General features: G+C 51.3%; 3 protein-coding genes across 6 annotated transcripts; 2 read left to right on the forward strand and 1 right to left on the reverse strand.

The window, feature by feature from the left end:
- Positions 1-81: 81 nt before the first annotated feature.
- Positions 82-18,781, forward strand: GANAB (glucosidase II alpha subunit). Of its 3 annotated transcripts, XM_004383842.2 has the most exons (25): positions 88-233; positions 3,984-4,088; positions 4,245-4,353; positions 4,606-4,733; positions 9,704-9,883; positions 10,337-10,402; positions 11,188-11,257; positions 11,429-11,516; positions 11,604-11,700; positions 11,959-12,139; positions 12,919-13,072; positions 13,276-13,511; positions 13,604-13,730; positions 13,835-13,914; positions 14,168-14,311; positions 14,443-14,539; positions 14,820-14,921; positions 15,100-15,343; positions 16,238-16,302; positions 16,485-16,561; positions 16,676-16,750; positions 16,926-17,039; positions 17,163-17,275; positions 17,441-17,541; positions 17,696-18,781. In XM_004383842.2, the coding sequence occupies exons 1-25, from the start codon at positions 196-198 to the stop codon at positions 17,803-17,805; spliced, it is 2,901 nt and encodes a 966-aa protein (XP_004383899.1). In that variant the 5' UTR covers positions 88-195; the 3' UTR covers positions 17,806-18,781. The 3 variants fall into 3 exon arrangements, with proteins under 3 accessions (XP_004383902.1, XP_004383899.1, XP_004383900.1); XM_004383843.2 differs by lacking the exon at positions 10,337-10,402; XM_004383845.2 differs by lacking the exons at positions 4,245-4,353; positions 10,337-10,402 and having other exon boundaries at positions 82-233.
- Positions 18,782-20,251: 1,470 nt separating this feature from the next.
- B3GAT3 (beta-1,3-glucuronyltransferase 3) lies at positions 20,252-25,390 on the forward strand. 2 transcript variants are annotated; one of them, XM_004383847.2, is made up of 5 exons: positions 20,252-20,650; positions 22,120-22,294; positions 23,666-24,026; positions 24,224-24,514; positions 24,888-25,390. In XM_004383847.2, exons 1-5 carry the CDS (start codon positions 20,569-20,571, stop codon positions 24,984-24,986), a joined length of 1,008 nt encoding a protein of 335 aa, XP_004383904.1. In that variant the 5' UTR covers positions 20,252-20,568; the 3' UTR covers positions 24,987-25,390. The 2 variants fall into 2 exon arrangements, with proteins under 2 accessions (XP_004383904.1, XP_023594023.1); XM_023738255.1 differs by having other exon boundaries at positions 22,156-22,294; positions 24,888-25,384.
- Positions 25,391-25,610: 220 nt separating this feature from the next.
- On the reverse strand, positions 25,611-27,580 carry ROM1 (retinal outer segment membrane protein 1). Its single transcript, XM_004383941.2, has 3 exons — positions 26,792-27,580; positions 26,166-26,412; positions 25,611-26,052 (listed from the first exon to the last, which is right to left on the reverse strand). Exons 1-3 carry the CDS (start codon positions 27,379-27,381, stop codon positions 25,834-25,836), a joined length of 1,056 nt encoding a protein of 351 aa, XP_004383998.1. The 5' UTR covers positions 27,382-27,580; the 3' UTR covers positions 25,611-25,833.
- Positions 27,581-27,880: the final 300 nt, after the last annotated feature.

Raw genomic sequence — 27,880 nt, forward strand, 5'->3', positions numbered from 1 at the left:
AACCCCGCCCCCGGCCTCAAGCTCCGCCCCTGCCCCCGCCCAGCATTTAGAGTGCGCACTCCGCCAGTGCGACAGCCAAGGGGCGCTGCTCTGGCCGGACCAATCAGAAGGCCGGAAGGGGCGGGCACTAAGATACGTGGCTCCGAGCGGGCAAGGGAAAGGGAGGACTGGGTCAAAGAGCAAACCCGGCACAAGATGGCGGCGGTAGCGGCAGTGGCGGCGCGTAGGAGTTGGTGAGGAGCCCGGAATCCGGGGACGCGCCCGGGACCCCATCAGCCCCCCAAACCCCATAGCTCTCCTTCATGTCTGTCCTCCTGAGACTTTGCCACCTCCGGCCTCGCGAGGGTCCTTTGTCCTGAAGGCGGCCTCAGGCGCCCCTAGCCGCCCCGCGGTACATCCGCGCGGCGCTGGGAGCCCTTGCTTCTTGGAGTCCCCGCTTCAGCCTGGCGGCTCAAGAAGGCCGTAGCTGTGCGCTCAGCCTTGCCTTGGCCACTCTCAGCCGCCGCCTTCTCCTGGCGACTCACGGCGGCCAATGCTGCCGCCTCCTGCCTGCAGTGCGCGGGGCCGTTGGGGCGGGGGACGAGATGCGCCTGGTCTCCGGGAACGCAGCCGGCTGCCCTGCCGGCCCTCAGCCCGCGTCTGGCAGTTCCGTCTGCACCACTCTTGTTGCCCCCCCGCCCCATCCGACGAGCCCCGGACCCTGCCCTGCCCTTGTCTTTTTCGCGTGGACACCAGTCCTAGTTTATTCGATGTCCACGGTCGTTGGGCACGGCCGGGGCAGGATCCAGTAAGTTCACACTCTGCCTGGATGATGTTGCTGAAACACAACATGTACTTGAATGGTTTGTTCCGCACTCTCGAGTTTGTATTACCGAAGAAAAGATTTGAATCCCATCACCAGCACCACAAAATGTTTACTGGGACCTAACGGATGTACTGGAGTTGGGAGAGTCGTGTCGGCCGCAATGAAGAAAGAGTGGATCATAAACTCAGCTCTCTGGGAGACTGTGATGTGAAACGATAAACGGGTGCACTTGCCCTGCGGCTCAGTCCTGACTTTTACTTGTGACCACCTCTTGCTCGGGGTGTTCAGGGAATTCCTGAGTTCCTAGGGTCTTCCAACAGGTCATATTTGGAAGATTTCTTAGAAATCCTGTCCCCATTGGCATTTCCAAACCCATTTTATAGATTGTGCAAATAGGGTATTTAACTCACAGTAGTAATTACTGCTGCCTTGGGCAGGTGGACATGGGGTCAATGGCCCAGCATGCCTGCTACAGTCATTTCTCAGTGTCTGATTAAACCACATGCTTTGTTGGGTTTCCTGGTAGCATTCCTTCTGCATGTTTTGCTAGTGCTTATTTCTGCTTGGCCTCTTATACCACCATGCCTAGTGTTTTCCTCACTTTCCTAGCTGGCTTGGTCTGGAGTATTTGCTTTGCATATTCTCCTGGAACTGGAGGGCTTACTGTGTTCTGTGTTTCTGGTGATTTTCTTTACAGTTAGCTATCAAGCGGATAGGGAACCCTCATCACACAGTGGTTAAGTGCTTGGCTGCTAACCACAAGGGTTTGAACCCACCAGCCGCTCTGTGGGAGAAAGATGTGGTAGTCTGCTTCCGTAAAGATTTACAGCCTAGCAAACCCCATGGGGCATTTCTACTCTGTCCTACAGGGTTGCTATGAGTCCGAATTGACTTGACGGCAGTGGGTTTGGTTTGGTTTTTGTCAATCAGGTATTGAGGCTAGCACTGGATATAATGTGTATCTACTCTTAGTTACCCAATTAGCAGGTTGCAAAGTTCTACTGCTTAGAAGAAACTTGTTTTTTGTTTTTGTTTTTCCTGTTTGGAGCTGCCCCTGACTACCTACATCAGAGTCACTGGGAGGGCATATTTATAGTGCAGATTCCTGCGGCTCTGGAATCTTCATTTAATAAGCATGCAGGTGATTCTTTTTTTTTTTTAAGTGAAAGTTTACAATTCAAGTTAGTCTCCAATACAAAAATTTATACATACATTGTTTTGTGACCCTAATTACTCTCCCTGTACTGTGACAGCACACTCCTTTCCACCTCTGATTTCCCATGTGCATTCAACCACCTCCTGACCTTCTGCCTTCTCATCTCACCTCCGGACAGGAGCAGCCCATTTAGTCTCATGTATCTACTTGAGCTAAGAAGCACACTCTTTTTTTTTTTTTTTTAACCATACAGAAATTTACCCATACATTGTTATGTGACTGCAATTGCTCTCCCCATGCTGTGACAGCACACTCCTCCTTTCCACTCCTGATTCCCCACGTCCATTCAGCCAGCTCCTAACACTGTCTACCTTCCCATCTCACCTCCGGCCAGAAGCTGCCCGTTTAGTCTCTTGTATCTACTTGAGCTAAGAGGCACACTCCTCAACGAGTATCACTTTATGTCCCACAGTCCAGTCCAATCCCTGTCTGAAGAGTTGGCCTGGGGAATGGTTTTAGTAAGAAGCACACTCTTAACGAGTATCATTTTACCTCCCATAGTCGAGTCGAATCTTTGAAGAGTTGGCCTCAGGAATGGTTTTAGTTCTGGGTTGACAGAGAGTCCAGGAGCCATGCTTTCTGGGGTTCTTCTAGTCTCTGTCAGACTATTAAGTCTGGTCTTTTTACTAGAATTTGAGTTCTGTACTCCACTTTTCTCTAATAAGCATGCAGGTGATTCTTAAGAGAAACTAAAGTTTGAAAACTCTTGTCTTGGATTTTATTCAGAATGGATGAATATATCCTTTAAACCGAGGGCTGGCAATCTACTTCCAAGAAATCCGGCATTGAAAACCCTATGGAACACAACTACTCTGACACACATGAGGTTGCTATGGGCTGGAGTCGAATCGATGACAGCTATTTTTTGTTTTCATTTTTTATTAGTCCTTGGTCTGTCATTTGATAGCATGTTGGGAAAGTGATAGTTTTCGATAACCTTGGGGCACTGGTCCTTAGTGTGGCAAGCCCAGTACATCCTGTCAGTATTTGGTGTGCTGTATTGTGCATCATAGTTAAGTACATGGTTCCTGGAGTCAGGCAGAGCTAGGTTCCATCTCGGTCTCACCCCTTACTAGCTGTTCGATCTTGGATGAATTATTTATCCTTCTATGCCTCAATTTTCTCATCTGAGGAAAAAATCTAACCCTACACTCACCAAGAAAACAACGAAGGAAAGGAAAAAGAGGATTCAATGAAATAGTACATGTAAAGAAGTGGTTCTGAACCCTGATTGCTCCTTAGAATTGTTTAGGGAGCTTTTAAAAAAAGCTGATGACCAGGCTCCACTTCAGAACAGTTAAATCAGAATTCATGCCTTTTGAGAGGGCATGAGCCAGACATTGATCCTTTTAGAAACTACAGGCAGAGTTGAGAAGTAGGGCTGTAAAGCAGGTAGCTAGACCTCTGGAGGTCTGTTAGAGCTCAATATTGTTTTTCTTCTCAGACTTAGGTAGTGATGGTGGTGATCCTTTTGAAGATAAAGGAGTGGAGATCAGAGGAGCAAGATGCCTTGGAAATGTGACTGGCAGGCTAGCTGAGGGGGCATCTTTAACTTTCTAACTCTGTAGCTCCACGGATGCCTTGCCAGTAGAACAACATGCTTGCTTTGTTTTTCTGTCCCACACACATGGTACCACCACTTCCCCAGGGAGTTGTTGTTACTGCTCCTTTCCTCTGAGAGGCTGATGTAACCAGCATCAATACTAGGGCCTCTGAAGGCCAAAGATCCTTTGTCCACTTCCTCTGTCTTTTGAAGGGAAGCTGTGAGAGCCTGCCCCTCAGGCTTGCCCCTTAACCCCATGTCCACTCGGACTTCTTTCCTGTTTGATGGGACTCCATCTTTCTCCCCTTTTTCCTGAGCTGTCTTCTAGGACTGTGGCAGGAAGAGGCCTTTCCCGCTGAAGGTGGCGCCCTTCCTGACCCTGTGCTGACTGTTATATCTTTGTTCTTTTTTCTCCTCAGGTCTTGGCCAGGTTTGGTACTGGCTTGCTTAGGGGTCTGCCTGGGAATTACCCTTGCTGTGGATAGAAGCAACTTTAAGACTTGTGAAGAGAGTTCCTTCTGCAAGTATGATATTTCTGGGAGGGTGGGATGGCAGGTAGGGTAATGTGGGAGGTGTCTATGGCAGATGGAGTGACCTGGGGACACTGTAGGTGATAAGAGGGGCCCAGAGACACTGGGATATGTCTTCTCGCCTTATTTTTGGACTATTCCCCTTGGCAGGCGGCAGCGAAGCATACGGCCAGGCCTCTCTCCATACCGAGCCTTGTTAGACTCTCTGCAGCTTGGTCCTGATGCCCTCACGGTCCATCTGATCAATGAGGTCACCAAGGTCAGGAGAGACAAAGAAGAGTCCTGGTGGGAGTTGGGAAGTGGTTGAGGGGTAATTTGGGAAGGGGAACCCTGTAGCCAGGATCCTGCCCCAGCCTAATCTTGGGACTTTTACTTTGTGAGGAACTCAGATTTCAGTTCCCTTTGGGGAAAGGTTCTGAGAAGGAGACCCCTCTGGAAGGGATGAGTTCAGAGGGCATTTCGTGGTGTAGCCTCTCTCTTTGCTCCAAATCCAAACCTCTGGCCCCCACAGGTGTTGCTGGTGCTGGAGCTCCAGGGGCTTCAAAAGAACATGACTCGGATCCGGATCGATGAGCTGGAGCCCAGGCGGCCCCGATACCGTGTGCCAGACGTGTTGGTGGCTGATCCCCCTACAGCGCGGTAAATGTCTCCTGAGAAACATTTCCACCTCCTTCCTGATGAACCTTTTTTCAGTGGCTGACTTTCTTTCCCACCTTGGAGTAATACCTGACTAGGATCTCACCACTCTCCTCATCCTTTCTTCACTTCTTTCTCTGTTTGACTTACTTTCTCTTTCATCCTATATTTTCATTCAGTCAGGTGTTGCTTCCTCTTCTGTGCCGGGCCGGGGCTAGGTGCTGGCAGTACAAGAGGAAGTAAACAAGGCACAGTTCTTGCCCTCCAGTAATATAGATCTCCTTGGTTTTTTCCTTCTCCACACGGAGCCTTATTAGACTCTCCGCACCTTCTTCCTTTGCTGCTTCCCTCCCTCTATTTTATCTCAGATATTCAGAATAGGATTACTCAAATTCTTGCATCATGACAAACTGTCATCACTGTTTCATGCATAGCTCTCCATTAAGTACATAATTTAGAAAATAGTATAATAAGCACCTATAAATCCTCCACTCAACTCAGCCATATACTCCTCACCATCCTGTACCCCCGACTCCCCCAGAGGTGATCGTTATTCTGAAGTTTATCATTCCCTCACTTCTTTGTTCTTAACAGTCTTATTGTGTGTGTACACATTTATACATGCGTGTATATATATGCCTTAGCAATAAATTACATGGTTTTGAATTTTATAGAGAGTATTCTAATAATGTGATCTTCTGGGATTTCCTTTTTTCATATAACTTTATTTAACTCTTTATATGTACCTCTAGTTGATTAATTTTTGTTCGTTTATTTTGGTAAATATATATGTAACAAAACATTTGACATTTCAACAACCTTCACATGTACAGTTCAGTGAGGTTAATTATGTTCGTCATGTTCAATCATCATCCTGATCCGCTCCAAATTATATTATCACCCTTAACAGAAGCTCAGGAGGCCTGGTAGTGGCAGTGGTTAAAGCACTCAACTGCTAACCAAAAGGTCAGCAGTTCAAACCTTCCAGCCACTTGTGGGAGAAAGATGTGGCAGTCTCCTTCTGTAAAGATTTACAGCCTTGGAAACACTATGGGGCAGTTCTACTCTGTTTATAGGGTCACTGAGTCAGAATCGACTCAATGGCAATGGGTTTTTATGGTAACAGAAGTTCAGTGTCCTCTAAGCATTGAGTCTTTCTTTCCCCCTGCCTTCTGCCCACCCCTGGTAACCACTAATAAACTTTGATCTCTATACACTTGGCTATCATTCATTTTTACTGCTGTATATTATGTTGTTTGAATATACCCCAGCTTATTTATCCCTTTCCATGTTAATAGACATTTGGGTTGATTCCAGTCTTTTACTATCTGAAATAGTGCCATGAACATTCTTGTACACGTCTCCTGTTGTACCTGTGTAGGATTTTCTCTTTGGTGATAGCTAGGAGAGGAACTGTAGCGTTGTAGTACATAGGAATGATTGATCAACTTTCCAAGATAATGCCAAGGTGGCCACATCAATTGAGACTTCCTCCAGCAATATTTAAGAGGTCTCATTGATCAGCACTTGGTACTGTTGGATGTAATTTTTGTCAGTAGAATTAGTATAAAATGGTATCTCATGGTGGTCTTGGCTTGGTTGTGTTTCCCAGTTTGGTAAGATTGACCGTCTCTTTGTAGGTTTATGTGTCATTCTGGTTTATTATTCTGTAAAAAGGTAGTTCACAAAGGGTTTATAGGTGCTTATTATACTATTTTCTAAATTATGTACTTAATGGAGAGCTATGCATGAAACAGTGATGACAGTTTGTCATGATGCAAGAATTTGAGTAATCCTATTCTGAATATCTGAGATAAAATAGAGGGAGGGAAGCAGCAAAGGAAGAAGGTGCAGCCCATTTTTCTTTTAGGATGTCCTTAATGATTTTTAAGAATTCATTAAATAGTCTTGATACTAATTTTTTATTATTTAGTTGTAGATAACTTTTTCCAGCTTGTAACTTATTTTTTTGTTTTTATAATGGTGTCTTTCAGGGGGAAAAAAAGAACTTTTGATTTTAGAGTATTTTTTGATTTATAGAAAAGTTGTGAGAATATTGAGATTTCCTGTATACCCTGCACTCAGTTTCCTCTATTATGAACATTACTGTGGTACATTTTTTACATCTAACGAATTATTTTTTCTTTTTTCCACCACTTGTCTCAGTTTGTTGTTCTGTGGTGGCTTGTGTGTTGCTGTGATGCTGGAAGCTATGCTATTGGTATTTCAAATACAAGTAGGGTTACCCATTCTGGACAGGTTTTAGCAGAGTTTCCAGATTGATAGACTAGGAAGAAGGACCTGGCGGTCTACTTCTAAAAAAAAATTGGCCAGTGAAAACCTATGAATAGCAGTTGAACATTGACTGATACAGTGCGGGAAGATGAGTTCTTTAGATTGGAAGGCGCTCAGAATACGACTAGGGAAGAGCTGCTTCCTCAAAGTAGAGTCGACCTTAATGACATGGATGGAGTAAAGCTTTGATGCACTGAACACTAATGACCTAAGACCAGACCAGTTGTGGGATGACATCAAGGACATCATACATGAAGAAAGCAACAGGTCATCAAAAAGACAAGAAAGAAAGAAAAGACCAAAATGGATGTCACAAGAGACTCTGAAACTTGCTCTTGAACACAGAGTAGCTAAAGTGAATGGAAGAAATGATGAAGTCAAAGGGCAGCTCGAGAAGACAAAGTATTGTAATGAAATGTGCAAAGACCCTGCAGTTAGAAAACTAAAAGGGAAGAACACACTCTGCATTTCTCAAGCTGAAAGAACTGAAGAAAAAATTCAAGCCTCGAGTTGCAGTATTGAAGGATTCTACAGGGAAAATATTAAACGATGCAGGAAGCATCAAAAGAAGATGGAAGGAATACACAGAGTCACTATACCAAAAAGAATTGGTTGACATTCAACCATTTCAGGAGGTAGCATATGATCTAGAACCAGTGGTATTGAAGAAAGAAGTCCAAGCTGCACTGAAAGTATTGGTGAAAACAAGGCTTTAGGAATTGACAGAATACCACTTGAAATGTTTCAACAAATGGATACAATGCTGGAAGCACTCATCCATGCTAAGAAATTTGGAAGACAGCTGCCTGGCCAACCGACTGGAAGAGATCCATATTTGTGCCCATTCCAAAGAAAGGTGATCCAACAGAATGAGGAAATCATCAAACAGTATCATTAATATCACATGCAAGTAAAATTTTGCTAAAGATAATTCAAAAACAGTTGCAGCAGTACATTGATAGGGAACTGCCAGAAATTAAAGCCGGATTCAGAAGAGGATGTGGAACAAGGGATATCATTGCTGATGTTAGATGGATCTTGGCTGGAAGCAGAGAATACCAGAAAGTTGTTTTCCTGTCTTTTATTAACTATGCAAAGGCATCGACTGTGTAGATAGTAACAAATTATGGATAACATTGCAAAGAATGGGAATTCTAGAACACTTAATTGTGCTCATGCTTATGTGGAACCTGTACATAGACCAAGAGACAGTCATTTGAACATAACAAGGGGATACTGCGTAGTTTAAAGTCAGGAAAGGTGTGTGTCAGGGCTGTATGTTTTCACCATATTTATTCAATATGTATGCTGGATTAATTAAGTAATTAAGTAATCCGAGAAGCTGGACTATATGAAGAAGAATGCGCATCAGAATTGGAGGCAGACTCATTAACAGCCTGTGATATGCAGGTGACACAACTTTGCTGAAAGCAAAGAGGACTTGAAGCGCTTACTGTGAAGATCAAAGACCACAGCCTTCAGTCTGGATTGCATCTCAACATAAAGAGAACAAAAAATCCTCACAACTGAACCTATAAGCAACATCATGATAAATGGAGAAAATATTGAAGTTGTCAAGGGTTTAGTTTTACTTGGATCCACGATCAATGCCAGGGAAGCAGCAGCCAAGAAATCAAATAACATATTGCATTAGGCGGATATGCTGCAAAAGACCTCTTTAAAGTGTTAAAAGACAAAGATGTTACTTTAAGGACTAAGGTGCACCTGATCCAAGCCATGGTATTTTCAGTTGCCTCACGTGCATGTGAAAGCTGGGCAATGAATAAGGAAGCCCAAAGAAGAACTAATGTCTTTGAATTGTGGTGTTGGTGAAGAATAGTGAATATACCATGGACCTCCAGAAGAAGGAACAAATCTGTCTTGGAGGAAGTACAGCCAGAATACTCACTAAAAGCAAGGATTGTGAGACTTCATCTCACATTCTTTGGAAGTGTTATCAGGAGAGACCAGTCTCTGGAGAAGGACATCATGCTTGGTAAAGTAGAGGGTCAGCGAAAAAGAGGAAGATCTTCAACGAGGTGAGTTGACACAGTGGCTGCAACAGTGGGCTCAAGCATAACAATGATTGTGAGGATGGTGTAAGACCAGGGCAGCGTTTTGTTTTGTTGTACATAGGGTTGCTATGAGTTGGAGCCGACTCGACGGCACCTAACAACAACAACAATGAATTATTACATTATTATTAACTAAAGTCCGTACTTTATTCAATTTTTCTTAGTTTTTGCTTAGTATCTTTTTTCTGTTACCTGATGTCATCCAGGACACCACGTTACATTTAGTTGTCGTGTCTCCTTAGGCTCCTCTAGACTCTGACCCTTTCTCAAACTTTGCTTGCTTCTGATGACCCTAAAAGTATCTGTTGATGAATAGAAATTCTTAATTTGAAGGTAGTCAAACGTGTCGATCTTTTACTTTTATAGTTAGCGTTTCATGTGTTGTGTATAAATAACTCTTCTGTACGTTAAGGTCAGAAAAATATTGTTTATATTTTCTCCTAAAGCTTTCATTTTTGAATATTAAGGCATAATCTGCCTGGAGCTGATATTTGTATATGGCACAGGTAGGAAGTATAAAGGGCCAAGAGTGGTCTGGACTCTTGAGGTGTAGATCTACAGATACACTGGGACTCATACAAGAGGTTTCCACCTCTTTCTTAGGCTTTCTGTCTCTGGCCGTGATGACAATAGTGTGGAGCTGACGGTGGCTGAGGGGCCCTATAAAATCATCTTGACAGCACGACCGTTCCGTCTTGACCTGCTGGAGGACCGCAGCCTATTGCTCAGTGTTAATGCTCGAGGACTCATGCACTTTGAACACCAGAGGGCCCCCAGGGTCTCGTGAGTACAGGGGTTTCAGCTTCAGGGAACTTCATGTGGAAGAGTCTAGGGATGCCGTGGGGTCTGGCACTGGGTTCCTGGGAGGAGGCAGGGTGGCAGGATAGCCAGGTAGGGGTTAGGGGCTGGAAGAACCTGTCTGTCGGGGACGGGAGGAACCAGACCTGGGTCAGTTTCTCCATTTCCTGTACAAGACCAGGAGGCAGTCACTTTTGTCCCTGAGCAGTACCCTGGGCACCACCTCTGGGAGGCCTGCCTAGGCCTGCCTCTCCCTCTTCCCCTTCTCACATCATCACATTTCCCAGATTTATTTTCATGCTTTTTTGTTTTATTTTTTGGTTTCTGTTTTCCCCCATCTCTGGAAGTTTGTCGACTGAAACTCACTTTTATGTTTCTGTTTTTGTGTTGGTTTTGTGCCTCCTTTTCCCCTTCCCTACCCATCTCCTCCTGCCCCAGTTTCTCGGATAAAGTTAGTGTCACGCTCGGTAGCGTATGGGATAAGATCAAGAACCTTTTCTCTAGGTAAATCCATGGCCACTGGTACTGTATCTGTTCCTCTGCCCTCACCTGCCCTTTGCTCTGGCCCTCAGGGGAAGTCGCCCAGATCCCCTCCTACCCTGCCCTTCGCTCACTCTCATTCCCAGCTATGTGCTATTAGGGCCTCTGGGCCCTGTTCCCCTGGCTGGTAGCCTCCCTGGGAGAAGGAAGATGAAATATTGGAAGTCCTCAAGGAACGGAGGGATCCTCTTGCTTTGCCAAGGGGTGGAGAGGCTGCCTGGCTCTCGGCTGGGGTGCATCTGAGGCTCTGAGTAGAGCTGCTTGCCAGCTGCCCTTGAAAGTGTTCTTTGGCAGAACCTCTTGTTTGAGTCCCTATGTGTATTTGTAGACCCTGGTATGACCCACTCGCCTTGTAGAACTCTTGTGTCAGGCCAGGAAGCTGAGGCCCGAGAGGGCAGTTGGAGCCAGAGTCTCAGTGGAGGCATCAGAGCCAGGACTGGCATCCCCAGGCCCCTGAACCATCCTGCTTGTCTCTGCTGGGATGCTGGCAGAGGCTGGCGACTTGGGCCTGTCTGCAGTTGGGCCTCCCAGTGGCATTTACTCCTCATTTCCCTTTTTCATTTCTCTCCCCGTTCTTGGCACACTCACCTGCTCACTGGGGGTCCCTCTTCATGCTTTAACATTTAGTCCCTTCCTCCAATGCCTTCATTCCTTTGGACCCTTGGCTCTCTATTCCCCCACTCCTCCTTCCACTAGCCCCTCATCCCTGCCCCCTCTGGATTGGAGCAGACAGCTCTCCTACCTTCCAGGCAAGGATCAAAAGACCCAGCTGAGGGCAATGGAGCCCAGCCCGAGGAAACACCTGGAGATGGCGACAAGGCAAGTCAGGGGACTGGCGGTTGTAGGACAGGGCTGGCTGGGAGGCCAGAGGGGAAGGCCGACAAGAAACCTGAGTTTAGTCTTGCTATCAGGGGTGGGATTTAGAAAACGGGAGGGGGATATGAGAGAACTGGTATATGATTGGGTAGTGATCCTCTTTCCTCTTTACAGCCAGAGGAGACCCAGGAGAAGGCAGAGAAAGATGAGCCAGGAACCTGGGAGGAAACATTCAAAACTCACTCTGACAGCAAGCCGTATGGTGAGAGGCTGGGCAAGTCTGGGGCAGGGCCGCAGGGAGGCCTTGCCAAGCAGACGCTCTTGAGCTTGTCCTCTACTTTCCTTCCAGGGCCTACGTCTGTGGGTTTGGACTTTTCTCTGCCAGGAATGGAGCATGTGTATGGGCTCCCAGAGCATGCGGACAGTCTGAGGCTGAAGGTCACTGAGTGAGTCCCATGGTGACATCTGGATATGGGAGGAGAGAGGGGGGAAAAGTCAGAGGCTGTGTGAGGATGTGCGTGCAGATACCCCAGTCCAGCAGGGATCACTTCCTGTGCCCAGATCACCTTTGGTAATCAAAAAAGTCTTCTTTGAGAAAGAGCAGAGAGACCAGTTTTTGGCCCACACCTGTGCCTGTCGGGTGGAGTTGCATGTGCTGCAGCCCAGGGCCAGTCATTAACCCAGGTCTGCCTATCCGCCTGCAGGGGTGGGGAGCCATATCGCCTCTACAATTTGGATGTGTTCCAGTACGAGTTGTACAATCCCATGGCCCTGTATGGGTCTGTGCCTGTGCTCCTGGCGCACAACCCTCAGCGGGACCTGGGCATCTTCTGGCTCAATGCCGCCGAGACCTGGGTTGACATCTCCTCCAATACCGCAGGGAAGGTGAGAGCACAAGGCATCTGGAAAAATGAGGGAGGGAGTCTTCTAGGCCTTGAGACAAGTATGCATACTAGGGGCATTAGTTTTGAAGAGGCTGGGGTGTAGCCTGTTTGGAGATTGGGTGAGGGAAGGGGCCCTGGGCCTCCGGAGGAGCATTTGAGTTCCCCAGTTACTCCCAAAAGACACATACTCAGGTGAAGGCGTTTCCTTTCTGGACTGAGGGGACACCTTGATTATTCAGGACATTTTTTTGAGTGCATGTTAAGTGCTAGGCACTTTTCCAGGTGCTGGGGATATAGGAGCAAGACAGCTAGCAAAGAAAGCAAGATGATTTCGGAGGTGGTAAGTGCTAAGGAGCCCTGGTGGTGCAATGGTTAAGTGCTCAGCTGCTAACCAGAAGGCTGACAGTTTGAACCAACCAGCTGACCATGGGAGAAAAGACCTGGTGATCTGCTCCTGTAAAGATTACAGCCTAGATAACCCTATAGGACAGTTCTATTCTGTCCTGTACGGTCACTATGAGTCAGAATTGACTAAGTGGCACATAGCAACACCATAGTGCTAACTAAGAAAGAAATTACACAGTCTTGTGTTGGGGGCGGGGTGGGGCTGCTATAGACAGTGTCAGACAAAGTCTCACTGAAGAGGTGACATTTGATCGCAAAGCAAAATGACTTGCAGGAACCAGCTGTGTGAGGGCTCTGAGGAGGAGATCGCTGCTTTCGTTCTTGGGTTGGGAGTGAGAGGGCAGCTGTGGGACCTCTTGCTGGTCTTCTGTACAGACGCTGTTTGGGAAGATGCTGGACTATCTGCAGGGCTCTGGGGAGACTCCTCAGACAGATGTCCGCTGGATGTCGGAGAGTGGCATCATTGATGTGTTCCTGCTGCTCGGGCCCTCTGTCATGGACGTCTTCCGGCAGTACGCTAGTCTTACAGGTACTTGGTGTCCCCACTGTGCCAACCAGAGGCCTCTTGGGAGGGGTGGCTCTCTGCATTTTCAGAAGTGCTGTGCCCTGACCTGTTCCGTAGCCCCTCAGCCTCCTTCTAGTTTACGAGCCTCCCTCCATTTCTGGGTGTCCCGATTGACCTCAGGTTGGGTCCAACCCCCATTGTGACCCCATCACTCACTGAACCTGCAGGGACCCAGGCATTGCCCCCGCTCTTCTCCCTCGGCTACCACCAGAGCCGCTGGAACTACCGGGACGAGGCTGATGTGCTGGAAGTGGATCAGGGCTTTGATGACCACAACCTGCCCTGCGATGTCATCTGGCTGGACATTGAACATGCTGATGGCAAGCGGTATTTCACCTGGGACCCCAGCCGCTTCCCCCAGCCCCTCACCATGCTCGAGCGGCTGGCCTCCAAGAGGCGGAAGGTGAGAGGCTGTGGCATCGCCAGTCTTCTCTGGGTGCGGCTGAGGCATGAGAGCCCTGGAGTACTCTGACCACCCATGTGCCTTGCCCTCAGCTGGTGACCATTGTGGACCCCCACATCAAGGTGGACTCTGGGTACCGGGTACATGAAGAGCTGCGGAACCAGGGGCTGTATGTTAAAACCCGGGACGGCTCTGACTATGAGGGCTGGTGCTGGCCAGGTAGGCAGGCCCGAAATCCAGGGAGAAGCTGTTGGGGGACCAGGGAGGTAGAGTGATGGCTGTTTTGCCCCTTAGGGTTGACAGCCACCTTTACTCTCTCCCAGGCTCAGCTGGCTACCCTGACTTCACTAATCCCACGATGAGGGCCTGGTGGGCTAACATGTTCAACTTCGACAATTATGAGGTAGGGAAGGACTGGGACTCATCCTCTACCCTCCCTGCATCTGTCTTTCTCTCCCTGCCTCCCTGAGCCCGTCACTCTGCTTGGTGACCCTGCTTTGGTTGGTTGTCTCTAATGTTCAGGGGGTCTTCAGTGATCCTGGGAGGGCATTGAGAAATGGATCTTTTTAGATCCCTAGGAGCTCTCTGCTCTGACACTGTTTGTCTTCTTCGTCCTCTCTGTACTTCTGTCCCCGTTTTCTGCCTTGTGTTCCCAGGGCTCAGCTCCCAACCTCTTTGTCTGGAATGACATGAATGAACCGTCTGTCTTCAATGGGCCCGAGGTCACCATGCTCAAGGACGCCCAGCATTATGGAGGTTGGGAGCACCGGGATGTACATAACATCTATGGCTTCTACGTGGTAAGGGGCTGGGAGAGGAGGTTTGACAGAAAGAGGGAAGCCTATGCCCAGAGACTGAGGGCCAGGGAACTTGCCGCAGACAACAGCTGGCTTTGGTTCTCACTGTCCCTCCTCTCCTCTCTCCCACCCAGCACATGGCAACTGCTGATGGGCTGACGCTGCGCTCTGGGGGCATAGAACGCCCCTTCGTCCTGAGCAGGGCTTTCTTCGCTGGCTCCCAGCGCTTTGGTAAGATTTGGGAGACTAGACCTGTGGTAGATGGGTGTGAAAGCCAGATCAGAGGAGCTGTGGGCCTTGGGTGCGTCCACCCACACCGCAGTCCACTGAGAGTGGCACACTGCATCCTCCCAGCTGTGCACTGTAGGGGGAGCCAGGGAGTGGGAGGTCCAGGCCCATTCAAGTGTTCTTGGGGTTCAGCAGGGTCCTGGAGGTCCCAGGGCAGATGCCACAGGTCAGGGAGGTCAGCCCTTCCACCATTTACAAGCTCTTTCTCTCTGGTCTTTCTCAGGAGCTGTGTGGACAGGGGACAATACTGCTGAATGGGACCATTTGAAGATCTCTGTCCCTATGTGTCTCAGCATGGGGCTGGTGGGACTTTCCTTCTGTGGGGGTGAGAGAGGGAGGAATTTGGTGTGTTGGTTTGGTGGGAGATGGGCAAGGTGGAGGGCTCAAGGCCTGTGCATGAGCAGAGAGAGCCGAGAGTGCGGGATGGTGCTGTGGGAAGCTCCTCAGGCAGCATCCCTCCTTCACCCTCTTTTCCAACTTGCTTCCTTCCTTCCCTCTCCCAGCGGATGTGGGCGGCTTCTTCAAAAACCCAGAGCCAGAGCTGCTTGTGCGCTGGTACCAGATGGGTGCCTACCAGCCATTCTTCCGGGCACATGCCCACTTGGACACTGGGCGTCGAGAGCCATGGCTGTTACCGTCTCAGTACCATGATGTCATTCGAGATGCCCTGCGCCAGCGGTATTCCTTGCTGCCCTTCTGGTACACTGTCTTCTATCAGGCGCATCGTGAAGGGGTTCCTATCATGAGGTGAGGCAATCGATTGCGTCTGTGTGGAGTGGGCTGAGCTGGCTTGGCACACTGGGGACTAAGCTCCATCTCTAGGCTTGTTTCTTCACTCACCAGGGCCTTGTAAATCTGATTTCAAGGTCAAGGGTGAAGGGGAGACTAAAGAGGATGAATTAATAGCAGTAAACATTTATGGAGTGCTTACCCCGTGCTAGGCGTTATTAATCACTGCGTCCCCAGAGCCTAAAAGAAGGCAGACAAGCATCCTACCCTTGTGGAACTTACATTCTAGTGAGGAAGCTCATAAACAAACATATACATAAGAAAATTGCAAACAGTGATAAGTTCTTTGAAGAACATAAAACTGGGTAACGGGATTAGGTGGTCACAAAAGGTCTCTGAGAAGCAGACCGTGTGAGCTGAGACCTGGGTGTTGAGAGTGAGGTAGACTTTTGTGATCTAGTGGAAGAATGTTCCAAGCAGAGGAGATAGCAAGTACAAAAATACTGAAGTGGAAATGAGTTTGTTGTGTTCCAGGAATAGAAAAAAGCCAGTGTGTCTCAGGCGTAAGGAATGAGAGGGAAAGGTGGGATATGAATTTGGAGAGAAAAATAAATGATCCCCTCCATTCATGAACCTGGAGGGTCTTACAGAGAAGGGTAATGCAGTGTGGGAGGAGGCCAATGGAAGGCAGCTGTGCAGAGGAGCTTGAAGAGGGCACAAAAGAGTTAGGAAGTTAAAATGACTAGGCCAAGGTTGCGCTGTATAGCTGAGGTCTGAAACCAGGCTGGGCTGTCTGGCTGCGAGCTTCTGGGTCCAACCCTGTGCTGTTCTTATTGCCAGTTCTTGGGGGAGCATCTTTGACTTTTGACAAAACAGCAAGTCTCTTCCTTTCTTGTCTTGCTTCCTTCCTAGACCCCTGTGGGTGCTGTATCCTCAGGATGTGACCACCTTCAGTATAGATGATCAGTTCCTGCTTGGTGAGAAATGAGGAGGACAGCTGGTGGTGGGTTGGGATAGGGCTGAGAAGAAGTGAGCACTTGTGGAGATATGACTGTGGTTACCCAGGGAAGGAGGCTGGTGGTACAATGTGCCTTGGTGTTCCCTGGTCTGGGAACTGATCTCCTCCATTCAGAGCTCATCCTGTCCTGGTGTGTTTTAGGTGATGCATTGCTGGTTCACCCTGTAGCTGAAGCTGGAGCCCATGGCGTGCAGGTCTATCTGCCTGGCCAAGGGGAGGTAAGTTCAGGAAGAGTAGGGTGGGGAAAGATGGTAGAAGCCAAAGGGGGCAAACAGGATGGAGGCCCCTCTGCACTGAGTGACCCAGTATCATCTTTCTTCTGGTGCCCACAGGTGTGGTATGATGTTCAGAGCTACCAGAAGCATCATGGTCCCCAGACTCTTTATCTGCCTGTGACTCTAAGCAGTGTGAGTATGCCTGGCCCCTTTACCAGCTCCATCTGCCTGTAGGTTTCCAGAGGGGGGAGAGCATGAGCTTTGGGGTCCAGTACCTAAGTGGGCACAGGTGGGTGAGAGCAAAAGACACTGAAGGCCCAAGGTTGGACAGGGGGTTGACTCCATCCCAGCATTGCTCTTGCCCTAGATCCCTGTGTTCCAGCGTGGAGGGACAGTCGTGCCTCGGTGGATGCGAGTGCGGCGTTCTTCAGACTGTATGAAGGAGGACCCCATTACTCTCTTTGTTGCACTCAGTCCCCAGGTGAATTCCTAGGCAGGAAGCCTCCTTAGCCATCTGCCTACCTTCCTGGGACTCGGTCTTTTGGGGCTGTACCCCTGGCTCCCTCTTGGGCTCAGGCTCTCACCTGTTCCCCTTTCTGCCCAGGGTACGGCCCAAGGAGAGCTCTTCCTGGATGATGGACACACATTCAACTATCAGACTCGCCAGGAGTTCTTGCTGCGTCGATTCTCATTCTCTGGCAACACCCTTGTTTCTAGGTAATGGGGTACCCATTCTTCCTTGGCAACCTCTGGAAGGGGGGCCAGGCCTCGGGATGTTCACAGTTCACTGGCCTCTTCCTTCGCGTCCTGACCTTGCTTCAGTCTCTTCCTTCTGCTCTGACATCGTTCCCTCTGACGGGCATCTGCCTTTGCCCCTTCCAGCTCAGCAGACCCCAAAGGCCACTTTGAGACGCCAATCTGGATTGAGCGGGTGGTGATAATAGGGGCTGGAAAGCCAGCAGCCGTGGTACTCCAGACAAAAGGTGCGTGAGTGGGCTGATCTTGGGGGTGGAGAAAGTGGGGAAGCAGAGTAGGGTTGAGGGCAGCCTTGTCTGTGGGAAACCTGCAGGATTGCCGGGCAGCTGACTGGCCACGCAGTTGCTCTGACCATGGCCCTCTTTGTTCGTTCTCCCCCAGAATCTCCTGAAAGCCGCCTGTCCTTCCAACATGATCCTGAGACCTCTGTGCTGGTGGTGCGCAAGCCTGGCGTCAACGTGGCATCTGACTGGAGCATTCACCTCCGATAACCCAAGGGATGTTCCAGGTTGGGGAAGTGGTGCTGTGATGGTTACTCTTCCTTCTGCCTTGGAGTTTGACCTTCCCCAGACTTTACCTTTCTTATCCCGTCACCCAGATTCTGCCAGCGTCTGGGCAGGATGAGAGCACTGTCCCTGGGCTCCTAATTCCTCTTGTGATCTGACCTCTCCCACTCCATTGACACCAAACCTTTCCCTTCATCCCCCAGCATCCTGTTGCTCCTACTGGTGCACATCACCTGTGAAGGCTTGGGGACCACAGGGCCCCTGCTTCCCCTCCTCTTTCCCTTCTTTGGGGGGCCCTGAGTGTCCTTCCCCAGACCCTATTCACTCATGCCTCTGTGTGGTGATGCCATTTCTCGGAAGTTGAGTTTAGGCTTCTTTTCTCCTTCCCATTTCCTTCCCACCAAAGTGCTCTCCCTCCTTCTGTTTCTTCCTCCTGGTTCTTCCTTGTCAGCCTTCCCCTTTTTATGCCCCACTGATACACTGGGACCATTCTAACCTGGTAAAGATGAATGGATCAAAGGAATGCGTTCGCTGGAGAAGATCCTCTTCCCTCTCATCCCGCCCTTTTCCTCTTCTGGTTCCTTCTAGAGCTGCTTGTAGTTCTGCCAGGGGCAGTTCTCCCTCCCCTGCCCCTTGGGGGAAAGAAGTTTCTATTCCTCAAGAGGGGATGGACATTAAACTTCTTTTGCCCCCTCCTTGTCCCCTTGGGGGGGCGTTCAAGATGGAGAAATCAATTGTGGTTTCATTGAATCATGGTCACCTGTATTTATTGCTGGGAGAAGGCTGAGGGTGGGGGGAAATGATCATGTGTGCCCAGGGTCGGCCTGAAACCCTGGGTAGGGGTGGGGGTAGGGGACTAACGGGATGAGGGGGGATATTTGTGGGAATTTTTTTACATCCTCTTGGCCCCCAGCTGCAACAAGTTTTGATAAAAGGAGAAACAATAAAGAGATGAACCATACACTGTCAGGTGTCTGCATTCTGGTTCTGGCCTGAGCCACAGATCCTAGAAGCCCAAGGACATCTGGCGTCAGTGTAAACCTCATTGACTCACAAAATGAGCACACACACGCCTTCCTCAGCCTGCTAAACCAAAAACACCAAACCCACTGCCGTCGAATCGATTACAACTCATAGCGACCCCATAGGGTTTCTGAGGCTGTAAATCCCTATGGAAACAGACTGCCACGTCTGTCTTCCCGCAGAGCTGCTGGTGGTTTTGAACCGCTGATCTTTCAGTTAGCAGTTGATGGCTTTAACCACTGCACCACCAGGGCTCCTCCTCTGCCTGCTAGATGCTCCTGTTTTCATAGAGGAACCCAGCAAGGTTATCAGATTTTAGTTGTGTGCCATGGAGTTGATTCTGACTCTTAGCGACCCTATAGGGCAGGGTAGAACTGCTCCATAGGGTTTCCTAGGCCCCGGTGGTACAGTGGTTAACCATTTCAGCTGCTAACCAAAAGGTTGGCAGTTCGAACCCACCCAGTGGCTCTGGGGAAGAAAGACCTGGCGATCTGCTCCTGTAAAGATTACAGCCTAGAGAACTCTGGGGGGCAGTACTACTCTCATACTCTGTCATGTGGGGTCACTATGAGTCAGAATTCACCCGACAGCATCCAACAACAAATCTTTATGGGAGGAGATCTCCAGGTCTTTTCTCCGAGAAGTGGCTGGTGGGAACCGCCAACCTTTCAGTTAGTGGCTCAGTGCTTAACCATTGCGCCACCAGGTGGGGGTAATAAGTGGTGACCAGAGATGATCATGCCCCTCTTTGTGATAGAAATAATCCTACGACTAGTTGTTCTTGCAGTAAAGGCTGCTTTTCTTTACCTAACAGCACTTTTTAAAAATTTCCCATCGTTTTAGGCACACGAAATAGTTTCCTCCATTTTGTAGACTGATGAACAATCTTAAGAGATTATTTTGCAAAAAAAAAAAAAATTTTTTTTTTTTTTAAGGGAAAATGACTGCTTAAGATGGTTTGTGCCTGTGAGGATGTGGGGGGAATCATCAACTGGGAATTCACCAGTTTAGGAATTCCCAATTCCCTGGGAGGTAGCCCACAGCCTTGGCATACCCCCCGCCTCTCCCAGTCATCTGGTGAAAAATGGGCAGGGGAAACAGTATGGATCCTAGAATCAGACGCCTAGATGGGACACAGAAGAAAGTTGCCCAAAGGCAATTTATATACTTTTCTCAGCTTTAGTTATCTATAAAATGGGGACACCACCACCTAATAATTATAATGAGGATTGCATGAGAGACTCCCAGAGCACAAGCCTGGTACATGATAGGTCCTAGATTTCGTTCATTCCTGTAACAACTGTGATTGGATGTTTGGGATGAATGAATGAGTATAAGGAGAAAATCTGGGCACAGGGACCGGATTTGCCCGGCAACGCCTCACTCCTGGTGGTCTAGAATTAGGTCCCACGTGCTCCCACCAGGGGTTCTGACCACCGGCCACGCGTCTTGACATGCCGGAGATGACGTCATTCATCCCCGTAGTTCCCGGAACTAAGCAATGGGACCGGAAATTAACCTTGTGGTGGTGGAGGGGGAAAGCAGACTGACCGGAAGTGGGCCCGGCGGGAGCAGACAGCCCCAGCGCCCGGGAGCCCTCCCGCCGCGCGGAGCGCGCGGGAGGCCGGGCTGGGCCGCTGTAGGGGCGGGGCCTGAAGGTGGGAGGGCGGAGACCCGGGACCCCCACCGGACCCCGCAAGTCCCGGCGCTGCCGGCGGCGCGGCCATGAAGCTGAAGCTGAAGAACGTGTTTCTCGCTTACTTCCTGGTGTCGATCGCCGGCCTCCTCTACGCACTGGTGCAGCTCGGTGAGCGGGGCTGGGCAGGGGTGCGGCGGCCGGCCCGAGGGCGCCGCGCCCGCGGCTGTGCATCCCGCCCTGGGGACGAGCCCCCGCGCAGACCTAGTCATCCCGCTCGGCACTCCGGACAGCCCTCGGCGGCCCGGACGCACCCCCTGCCGCACCTCGGATGAAATCCAAACTCTTTCCCAGCCCGCAAGGCCCCGCATGATCCTGCGCGTCTGCGTCTCCAGCCCCATTTCCCAGCCCTCTCCTGCACTCTGCTTCCGCTCGGCTGGCCTAACGGTTTCTCGAAACCCTCATGCTCATTGCTCCCTCAAGCTCTTAACCTGTTCCCTCTGCCTGCAAAGCTTTTCTCCTGGCTCTTCCCGGCTGCCCCCTCATCCCTCAGGTCTCAGCTTAAATGTCACCTCCTCAGAGAGGCCTTTTCCGACCACGTAGCTAAATTAACCCTTCCTCTTCCCAACTCTTTATCCTCTGTCCTGTTTCCTTCGTGGCCGTTATCACCATTTGTAATGATTTGGTTAATTTGTTTCTTGGCTTCGTGTCGGCCTCTTCCACCGAACTGAATGCCCCATGAGGGCAGGAACCATGCCTGTTTTGTTCCCTGTTGTATCCCCAGCACCTAAGGCAGTGCCTCACTTGTAGGATCATTCAATAAATATTTATCTAGAGATGGAACGAATGAATTTAATGACAAGTCTTTGATCTCACAGCCAAGGGGACGGATCGAACCCTCACTACCTCTTATGCAGAGATTTAGGGATAGCCCCAATCAGATATTTGAAAGATTGCCCTGTTTAAAGAGATGGACTTGTTCTTTGTGATTCCAGAAGGCAAAACTAGGACCAGCAGGTACAAAGGATGGAGGCAGTTAATAAGCTCAATATCCAAAAGAAAATTGTAACGGATGAAATTTGTTAAGGATGGAGACCAAACCAAAAAAACAGTTGCTGTCCAGTGGATTCTGACTCATGGCAACCCCATGTGTGTAGTAGAACTGTGCTGTATGGAGTTCTTAGTGGCTGGTTTTTTGGAAGCAGATCACCAGGCCTTTCTTTTGAGACACCTCTGAGTGGACTCGAACATCCGACCTTTCAGTTAACTGCTGAACTCATTGACCCTTTGCACCACCTAAACCTGTTGCTGCTGAGTCGATTTGTACTCACAGTGACCCTATAGCACAGAGTAGAACTGCTCCATAGGGTTTCCAAGGAGCAATTGGTGAATTCCAACAGCTGACCTTTTGGTTAGCAGCCAAGCCCTTAACCACTGCGCCACCAGGGCTCCCTGCACCACCCAGGGACTGTTAATTGAGGCAGTGAGTTCCCCGCCACCAGGGGTTTAGAAAAGGCTGTTAGAGATGTAAGGGTATTCCTTGACTAGGAGTTGAATGAGGTTAGGTCCTTTGAGATGCTGAGCATGCTGTGGTTCTCTGCCCCCATCCGTTTCCCCCCATCGCTGCCTCCTGGGACCAGGCCAGCCATGTGACTGCCTCCCTCCCCTGCGGGCAGCGGCTGAGCAGCTTCGGCAGAAGGATCTGAAGATTTCCCAGCTGCAAGCGGATCTCCGACGCCCACCTCCTGCCCCTGCCCAGCCCCCTGAACCCGAGGCCCTGCCTACTATCTATGTTGTCACCCCCACCTATGCCAGGTATGGCTCTGGTGCCCCAGGAGGGCTGCATCGACCAAGAGATTGGGGTTGATGAGGAGTTTGGGGAGCCACTGGGCCAGAGGATGTTCCTCAAACTAGAACGTGCCAAGCATCAAGATAAATGAAGCACATTTTTATTCAGAGATTAGTGAGGAAATGGTTGTCTATTAAGATAGATATGGATGTACTATGAAGTAGAACACAAAATTCCTGCTAAATTTTAAAATGGAACAGTAAAGCTTCAAAGAAATTTTGACCTTGCTAGTGAGTTTACTCTCTCTCCTTAGGGAGCCTTTGGCTAGAAAGTTTGAGAACGCCTGACTAAATTGAAGTTGAAAGGGCTTTGGCATAGCAGGGTCTGGAAATAGTTAATACCAGCTATTATTTATGGTGTGTTTACATGCTGCCGGGCACTGTGCTAAGTGATTTACATTAAAAATTTTAAAAAATCAAAATATAGCTTTATTACAGATAAAACCAATTGGAGAATGGTTTTGGATCTGTAGCCAAAAGGGTCGGCTAACGCGCCTCCCTGGAATCAGGTGACTGACCTACCCCAGGCACAGGCAGCTGCAGGCCACCACAGGCCCCCTCCCTACTGACCCTGGGACAGGCAGGCAGATCTGAAGGATAAAGAAGCCCAGGAGAGAGGCTGAGCCACACACTCCACTTCGTCTCTAAACTCAGCTAAATCATTCATTCTCCCCAGGGCTCCTCTAATAGAAGTTTGCCACCTGGAAACCCAGAGGAAAAGGACCTTGGCCTACTGGTGTTTTAGAAAGTCATTATCTTATTTAATCTTTAAAACAACATTGTTAGAAAATATTGTTATTTCCACTTCGTTGTCAGGTGCCGTGAAGTCGATTCTGACTCATCGCGACCCCATGTGACAGAGTAGAACTGCCCCGTAGGGTTTCCTAGGGTATAATCTTTATGAGGATAGATGACTGCTTCTTTCTCCTGAGAAGCCTCTGGGTGGGTTCAAACCACCACCATTTCAGTTAGCAGCCGAGCTTGTACCCATTGCACCACAGGACTTCCGATTCCCACTTCATAGCCGAGGAAACTGAGCCTTAGAGAGATTGAGCCATTTTCTCAAGGCATCTCAACTAATAAGTTACAAAGCTGGGATTCACATCCAGATCTGTCAAAGCCTGTGCCTTTAACTTAGAGTCTCCCACAGTCAAAGCCCTGGGCTTGAGGTGGGTGACAGACATGGACTGGAGGGACAGGGCAGGTGTCAGTGGAAAGTTTGGGTAGTGGTTGGGAACAGGCCATGGGGGGTACTAGAAGGGGCCCAGGAGAAGCCACATGTCCCAGCTGGAGTGGGCAAATGGTACCTCCACTTCCCCTCTTGTCTCTCCCCTGCAGGCTGGTGCAGAAAGCGGAGCTGGTGCGCCTGTCCCAGACACTGAGTCTGGTGCCCCGGCTGCACTGGCTGCTGGTGGAGGATGCTGAGGGCCCCACCCCGCTGGTCTCGGGGCTGCTAGCTGCCTCCGGCCTCCTTTTCACACACCTGGCAGTCCTCACCCCCAAGGCCCAGCGGCTTCGGGAGGGTGAGCCAGGCTGGGTTCGGCCCCGTGGTGTAGAGCAGCGGAACAAGGCCCTGGACTGGCTCCGGGGTGGTGGGGGTGCTGTAGGTGGGGAGAAGGACCCACCGCCACCAGGGACCCGGGGAGTCGTGTACTTTGCTGACGATGACAACACTTATAGCAGGGAGCTCTTTGAGGAGGTGAGCACTGGGGTGGGGATGGGGAAGGAGGCCAAGTGGGGGCAGTTTCATCTGTTGCCTTGGTTACCAGTGTTGCTGGTGGCTGCTGGGAAAAGGAGGAGGGAGCAGTTGGGGAGAGTGACTCACGTGGTCCTTCCTGCTGCTCCCTTTCCACTGGGCCACCTTGTCTCTGTTTCTTCTCTCCTGGCCTCCTATAGATGCGCTGGACCCGTGGTGTCTCAGTGTGGCCCGTGGGGCTGGTAGGCGGCCTGAGATTCGAGGGCCCGCGGGTACAGGATGGCCGGGTTGTGGGCTTCCACACAGCGTGGGAACCCAACAGGCCTTTCCCCATGGATATGGCAGGATTTGCTGTCGCCCTGCCCTTGCTGTTGGCCAAGCCTAATGCCCAGTTTGATGGTACTGCTCCCCGGGGCCACCTGGAGAGCAGTCTCCTGAGCCACCTCGTGGATCCCAAGGACCTGGAGCCACGGGCTGCCAACTGCACTCGGGTGAGGGGACAGAAGCAGGCTCAGAAGCCAGGCTCTGGGATGACAGAAGGGGAGTGAGAGCCTGGGGAGGAGGGTAAAGAGATGAGCGATTGACCAGGAGGAACCTTCAAGATCTCTGATTCAATCTTGCTTACTCGAAGGGGAAGCTGGGAGTCGGGGAGGGAAAGTGATCTCCTGCCACTCTGTCTCCCAGAGTCTAGGGACCCCTGTAGCACAGAGAGGGTAAGAGGTAAGGACCCATTTTAGACACCAGAGCCTTCCCAGTTCTGCTCTTCACACTCTGCAGCCAACACTGTGTGTGTAGAGGGCATAGAGAATGTTCCACATTGAGGGCTCCACAGGCCCGGCTCTAATGGAAACCCTCCTGGCACAGGTGCTGGTGTGGCACACACGGACAGAGAAGCCCAAGATGAAGCAGGAGGAGCAGCTGCAGCGGCAGGGCCGGGGCTCTGACCCAGCCATGGAGGTGTGACAGCGGCCACCGCACCCTGACTACCACCTCATCGCAGGCACAGACCTTGTGGGACTGGGCGCCTGGCCTGCCCAGGATGTGGTTTTCCAAGTCCTGACCCCTCTGAGCCCGGCGGCCCCTCTGCCCCTCCAGCCCCAGGGCGTGGCCCAGCTGCTTCTCCTCTCCCCCAGCCTGCCACGTGGTGCTGCCCACAGGCTGGGGACAAGTGGCCCTTGTATTGAGCCAGGTCAGCCCTGTGGGGCAGAGCAGAAGGACAGATGGACTCAAGAGGGAGGGCAGCTGAGTAACTGGGTAACTTATCGGGGCTGGGCATGCACTGGGGGGCTGGAGGAGCTGGGCTGGACCCTCCCACCTCAGCATGCTGACCCCCCTCCTACCTCTGGAATAAAGAATCTCAATCTGGAGGGGCCTCTCTGACCTTCACTTAGCAGTCTGGTTCTTGGCAATCTTATCTCACATCTACGTGGGCACCAGTTGCTGCCCAGGTCGAGCCAGGGTCAAAACCTTGGAGACCTGGCTTCTCCATCAGACAGAAGTCAGTTGTCTCAGGGCCCTGCCCCCTTGAAGAGAAGGACAGTGGCTTCAGTCCCAAAGCTTTATTGAGTCTGTGCTCCACAAGTGGTCTCCAGTCCTTTCCATGCCACTTCCCATCACCCAGTTTCCTTCTCTTCCCTGGTGGTTTCTGCCACATAGATCTGGGTCCTAGGACTCCTGGTTTCCTCCCTCACTCCAGTTCAGCTGGCTGACTACTCTCCTCCCTCTAATCCCAGGGACCCTCACTGGGAGCCTTGGTAAGGGGTTGTGAGGCTTCCAGATATGCCCCCACCTCACCCCAAGCTCCAGGCCACTAGGCTGCAGGCAGACCCTCCTCAGGAGGTGCCTCTTCTGGTGGGGCCTCCTCAGGGGCTGGCCTGTGGGCAACCCCTCCCTGCAGCCAGGCTGTTCTCAGTGTGTCTTTCAGCCCACCAGGAAAGAGATAGCCCTGGGTCACTCCTTCCCCATCGATGACCCCGCCGAGCCCCTCCAGCGCCGTATGCAGGTACCGCAGGCCCAGGAGCACCAGAGCCTGTGGGGGAAACAAGGGAGCAGAGGTCAAGGAGGGTCAGCAGTCCCAGGGGGTCTAGGTTGGAGGCAGTGAGGGCCAGATGGAGGGAGGCCTCGGACGCTTTGCTGACTCACCTGTAGCAGGAAGGTGACAGCCAGCATGCTGCCCAGGGTGCTTGCCAAGCCCTGCAGATACCCCAGCAGTACCCCGTGGCACCCTTGGGCCCAGAGATTTAAGTTGGGCTGCCGGGGATCGAAGATGGGGTGGGCGTAGGGATCTGAGAGCCGGCTTTGCAGGCAAGGCCGGGGTGAGTGGGGGTTGCAGCAGGAAAAGGGAACCCCGTCGATCAGGTATAGGCCTTCTACATTGCTCTGGATCCGGCTGCAAAGGGAGGGCGAGGTGTTAAGATGTCTAGAGACAGAGGACTAGGGGAGAAGCTGGGGGGCCCAGGAGCTGAGAAGGGACAAATGACAGTAAAAACGTCTACTGACGGCTTTACTGTATATCAGGCATGCAATCATTCGTTTATCTTTACAACACGCCTGTGTGACAGGTACTAGTATTAGCTCCATTTTACAGATGAGGAACTGGGCTCAGAGGGGTTTGGTAACATGCCCTGTCCTGGGTCACACAGCTAATAAACAGACCAGTATCCAGTCTCTAGAATGCTAGGCTCTATTGCCCATTTGGATGAGGAGGGTTTCAAGGCAGCAGGAGGGAGCCTGTCCAGGGGGAGGTAGAGAAGAAGCCAATCACTCACTCAGCCACATCCTGGTCATTGGGGTCCAGGTAGCGGCTGCTGACCCACTGGATCCCAAACCAATCCTTGTAGCTATGACGCCCGCAGCAGTGGTGCTTCAGCTGCAGCTCGTCCACCAGCCGCTTGGCATGACAGTGTCCGGGCACCTCTGTGTCCTTGTAGCGAGTCAAGGCAGTCCCCAGGCCCTCCTCTAGCCCTTCGCCCAGACTCCCAGGCAAACCTAGGGCTAGCCCCAGGGCGAAGACCGAGAGGCCTCCACCCCCGGCAGTGCCGGTCACCAGCAGCGGGCCCAGGACCCCTCGCCAGGGAGGGTATCGAGCCGCATCCAGACTTGCCCGGCTGGCTCCTGCACCCACCACGCCTGTGCCCAGAGCCACTGCCCCTGCTGCCAGGGAAACCTGGGGCAGAGCAGGGAACGGGCAGGAGGGAGCCAGGAAGGTGCCAAGGGGCCTCAGCTGGACCAGGAGGTGCCCACTACAGAGGATGGTGAGGCCACTGGTCAGTGCCAGCAGCCAGGAGAGGAGCCAGAGCCCCTGCGCCAGGTGGATGCGGGGCTGGAGGGGCAGCACCAGGGGCAGCACTGGCGCCATCTCCCATCTCTGCCAGAGGCAGTGCAGGGCTGTCGGGGCTGGGGTTGGCCCGGCCAGGATGCTGCGTCAGCGGCACCCGACTTGAGCTGGGCTAATGCCACTCTGACCCCAATACCTTGGGCATCTTCCACCCCCAGCCTTAATAACCCCCACCCGGTGTCCTGCTAGTCCCAGTTCGGGATGCCTTATCTTGCCCCTGAGGAGAAGCCCCGCCCCCGGCCATGAGGGCCCATTTCGTGACCCCGCCCCTGCCCCCTCGCGGAAGTTGCGGGAGCTGCTCGGCTCAGCCTGGGGGGCGCGGGGTCGGGGGCGGAGACTCCCCTGGGAGCCCGGGGAGCGCAGATCTCGGAAGGGCTCGGAGGGCGGAGGCCGGGCGGGGTGAGGGGGTCAGCGGGTTGCCCCGCCCCGGACCGGGCCCGGACAGGGAGGGGTTACCAGGCGGTCCGCCCCCCCCCGGGCCCGCCCCCCTCCCGCGCTTCCTGGCGGCTCCGCGTCCGGC

The sequence above is a fragment of the Trichechus manatus genome, unplaced genomic scaffold (genome assembly GCF_000243295.1).
Source record: "Trichechus manatus latirostris isolate Lorelei unplaced genomic scaffold, TriManLat1.0 scaffold00113, whole genome shotgun sequence".
NCBI classification, from domain to species: domain Eukaryota; kingdom Metazoa; phylum Chordata; class Mammalia; order Sirenia; family Trichechidae; genus Trichechus; species Trichechus manatus.

Bases quoted from the DNA above. Each gene is read 5' to 3' on its own strand.
- GANAB (XM_004383842.2), top strand. From the start codon at position 196: ATGGCGGCGGTAGCGGCAGTGGCGGCGCGTAGGAGTTG. The intron at 14,922-15,099 runs GTGAGAGAGGGA...TCCCTCTCCCAG, and splicing joins GGGACTTTCCTTCTGTGGGG to CGGATGTGGGCGGCTTCTTC. The intron at 17,542-17,695 runs GTGCGTGAGTGG...GTTCTCCCCCAG, and splicing joins CGTGGTACTCCAGACAAAAG to AATCTCCTGAAAGCCGCCTG.
- B3GAT3 (XM_004383847.2), top strand. From the start codon at position 20,569: ATGAAGCTGAAGCTGAAGAACGTGTTTCTCGCTTACTTCCTGGTGTCG. The intron at 22,295-23,665 runs GTATGGCTCTGG...TCTCCCCTGCAG, and splicing joins GTCACCCCCACCTATGCCAG to GCTGGTGCAGAAAGCGGAGC. The intron at 24,515-24,887 runs GTGAGGGGACAG...CTCCTGGCACAG, and splicing joins GGGCTGCCAACTGCACTCGG to GTGCTGGTGTGGCACACACG.
- ROM1 (XM_004383941.2), bottom strand. From the start codon at position 27,381: ATGGCGCCAGTGCTGCCCCTGGTGCTGCCCCTCCAGCCCCGCATCCAC. The intron at 26,413-26,791 runs GTGAGTGATTGG...CTCCCTTTGCAG, and splicing joins AATGACCAGGATGTGGCTGA to CCGGATCCAGAGCAATGTAG. The intron at 26,053-26,165 runs GTGAGTCAGCAA...TTTCCCCCACAG, and splicing joins CTGTCACCTTCCTGCTACAG to GCTCTGGTGCTCCTGGGCCT.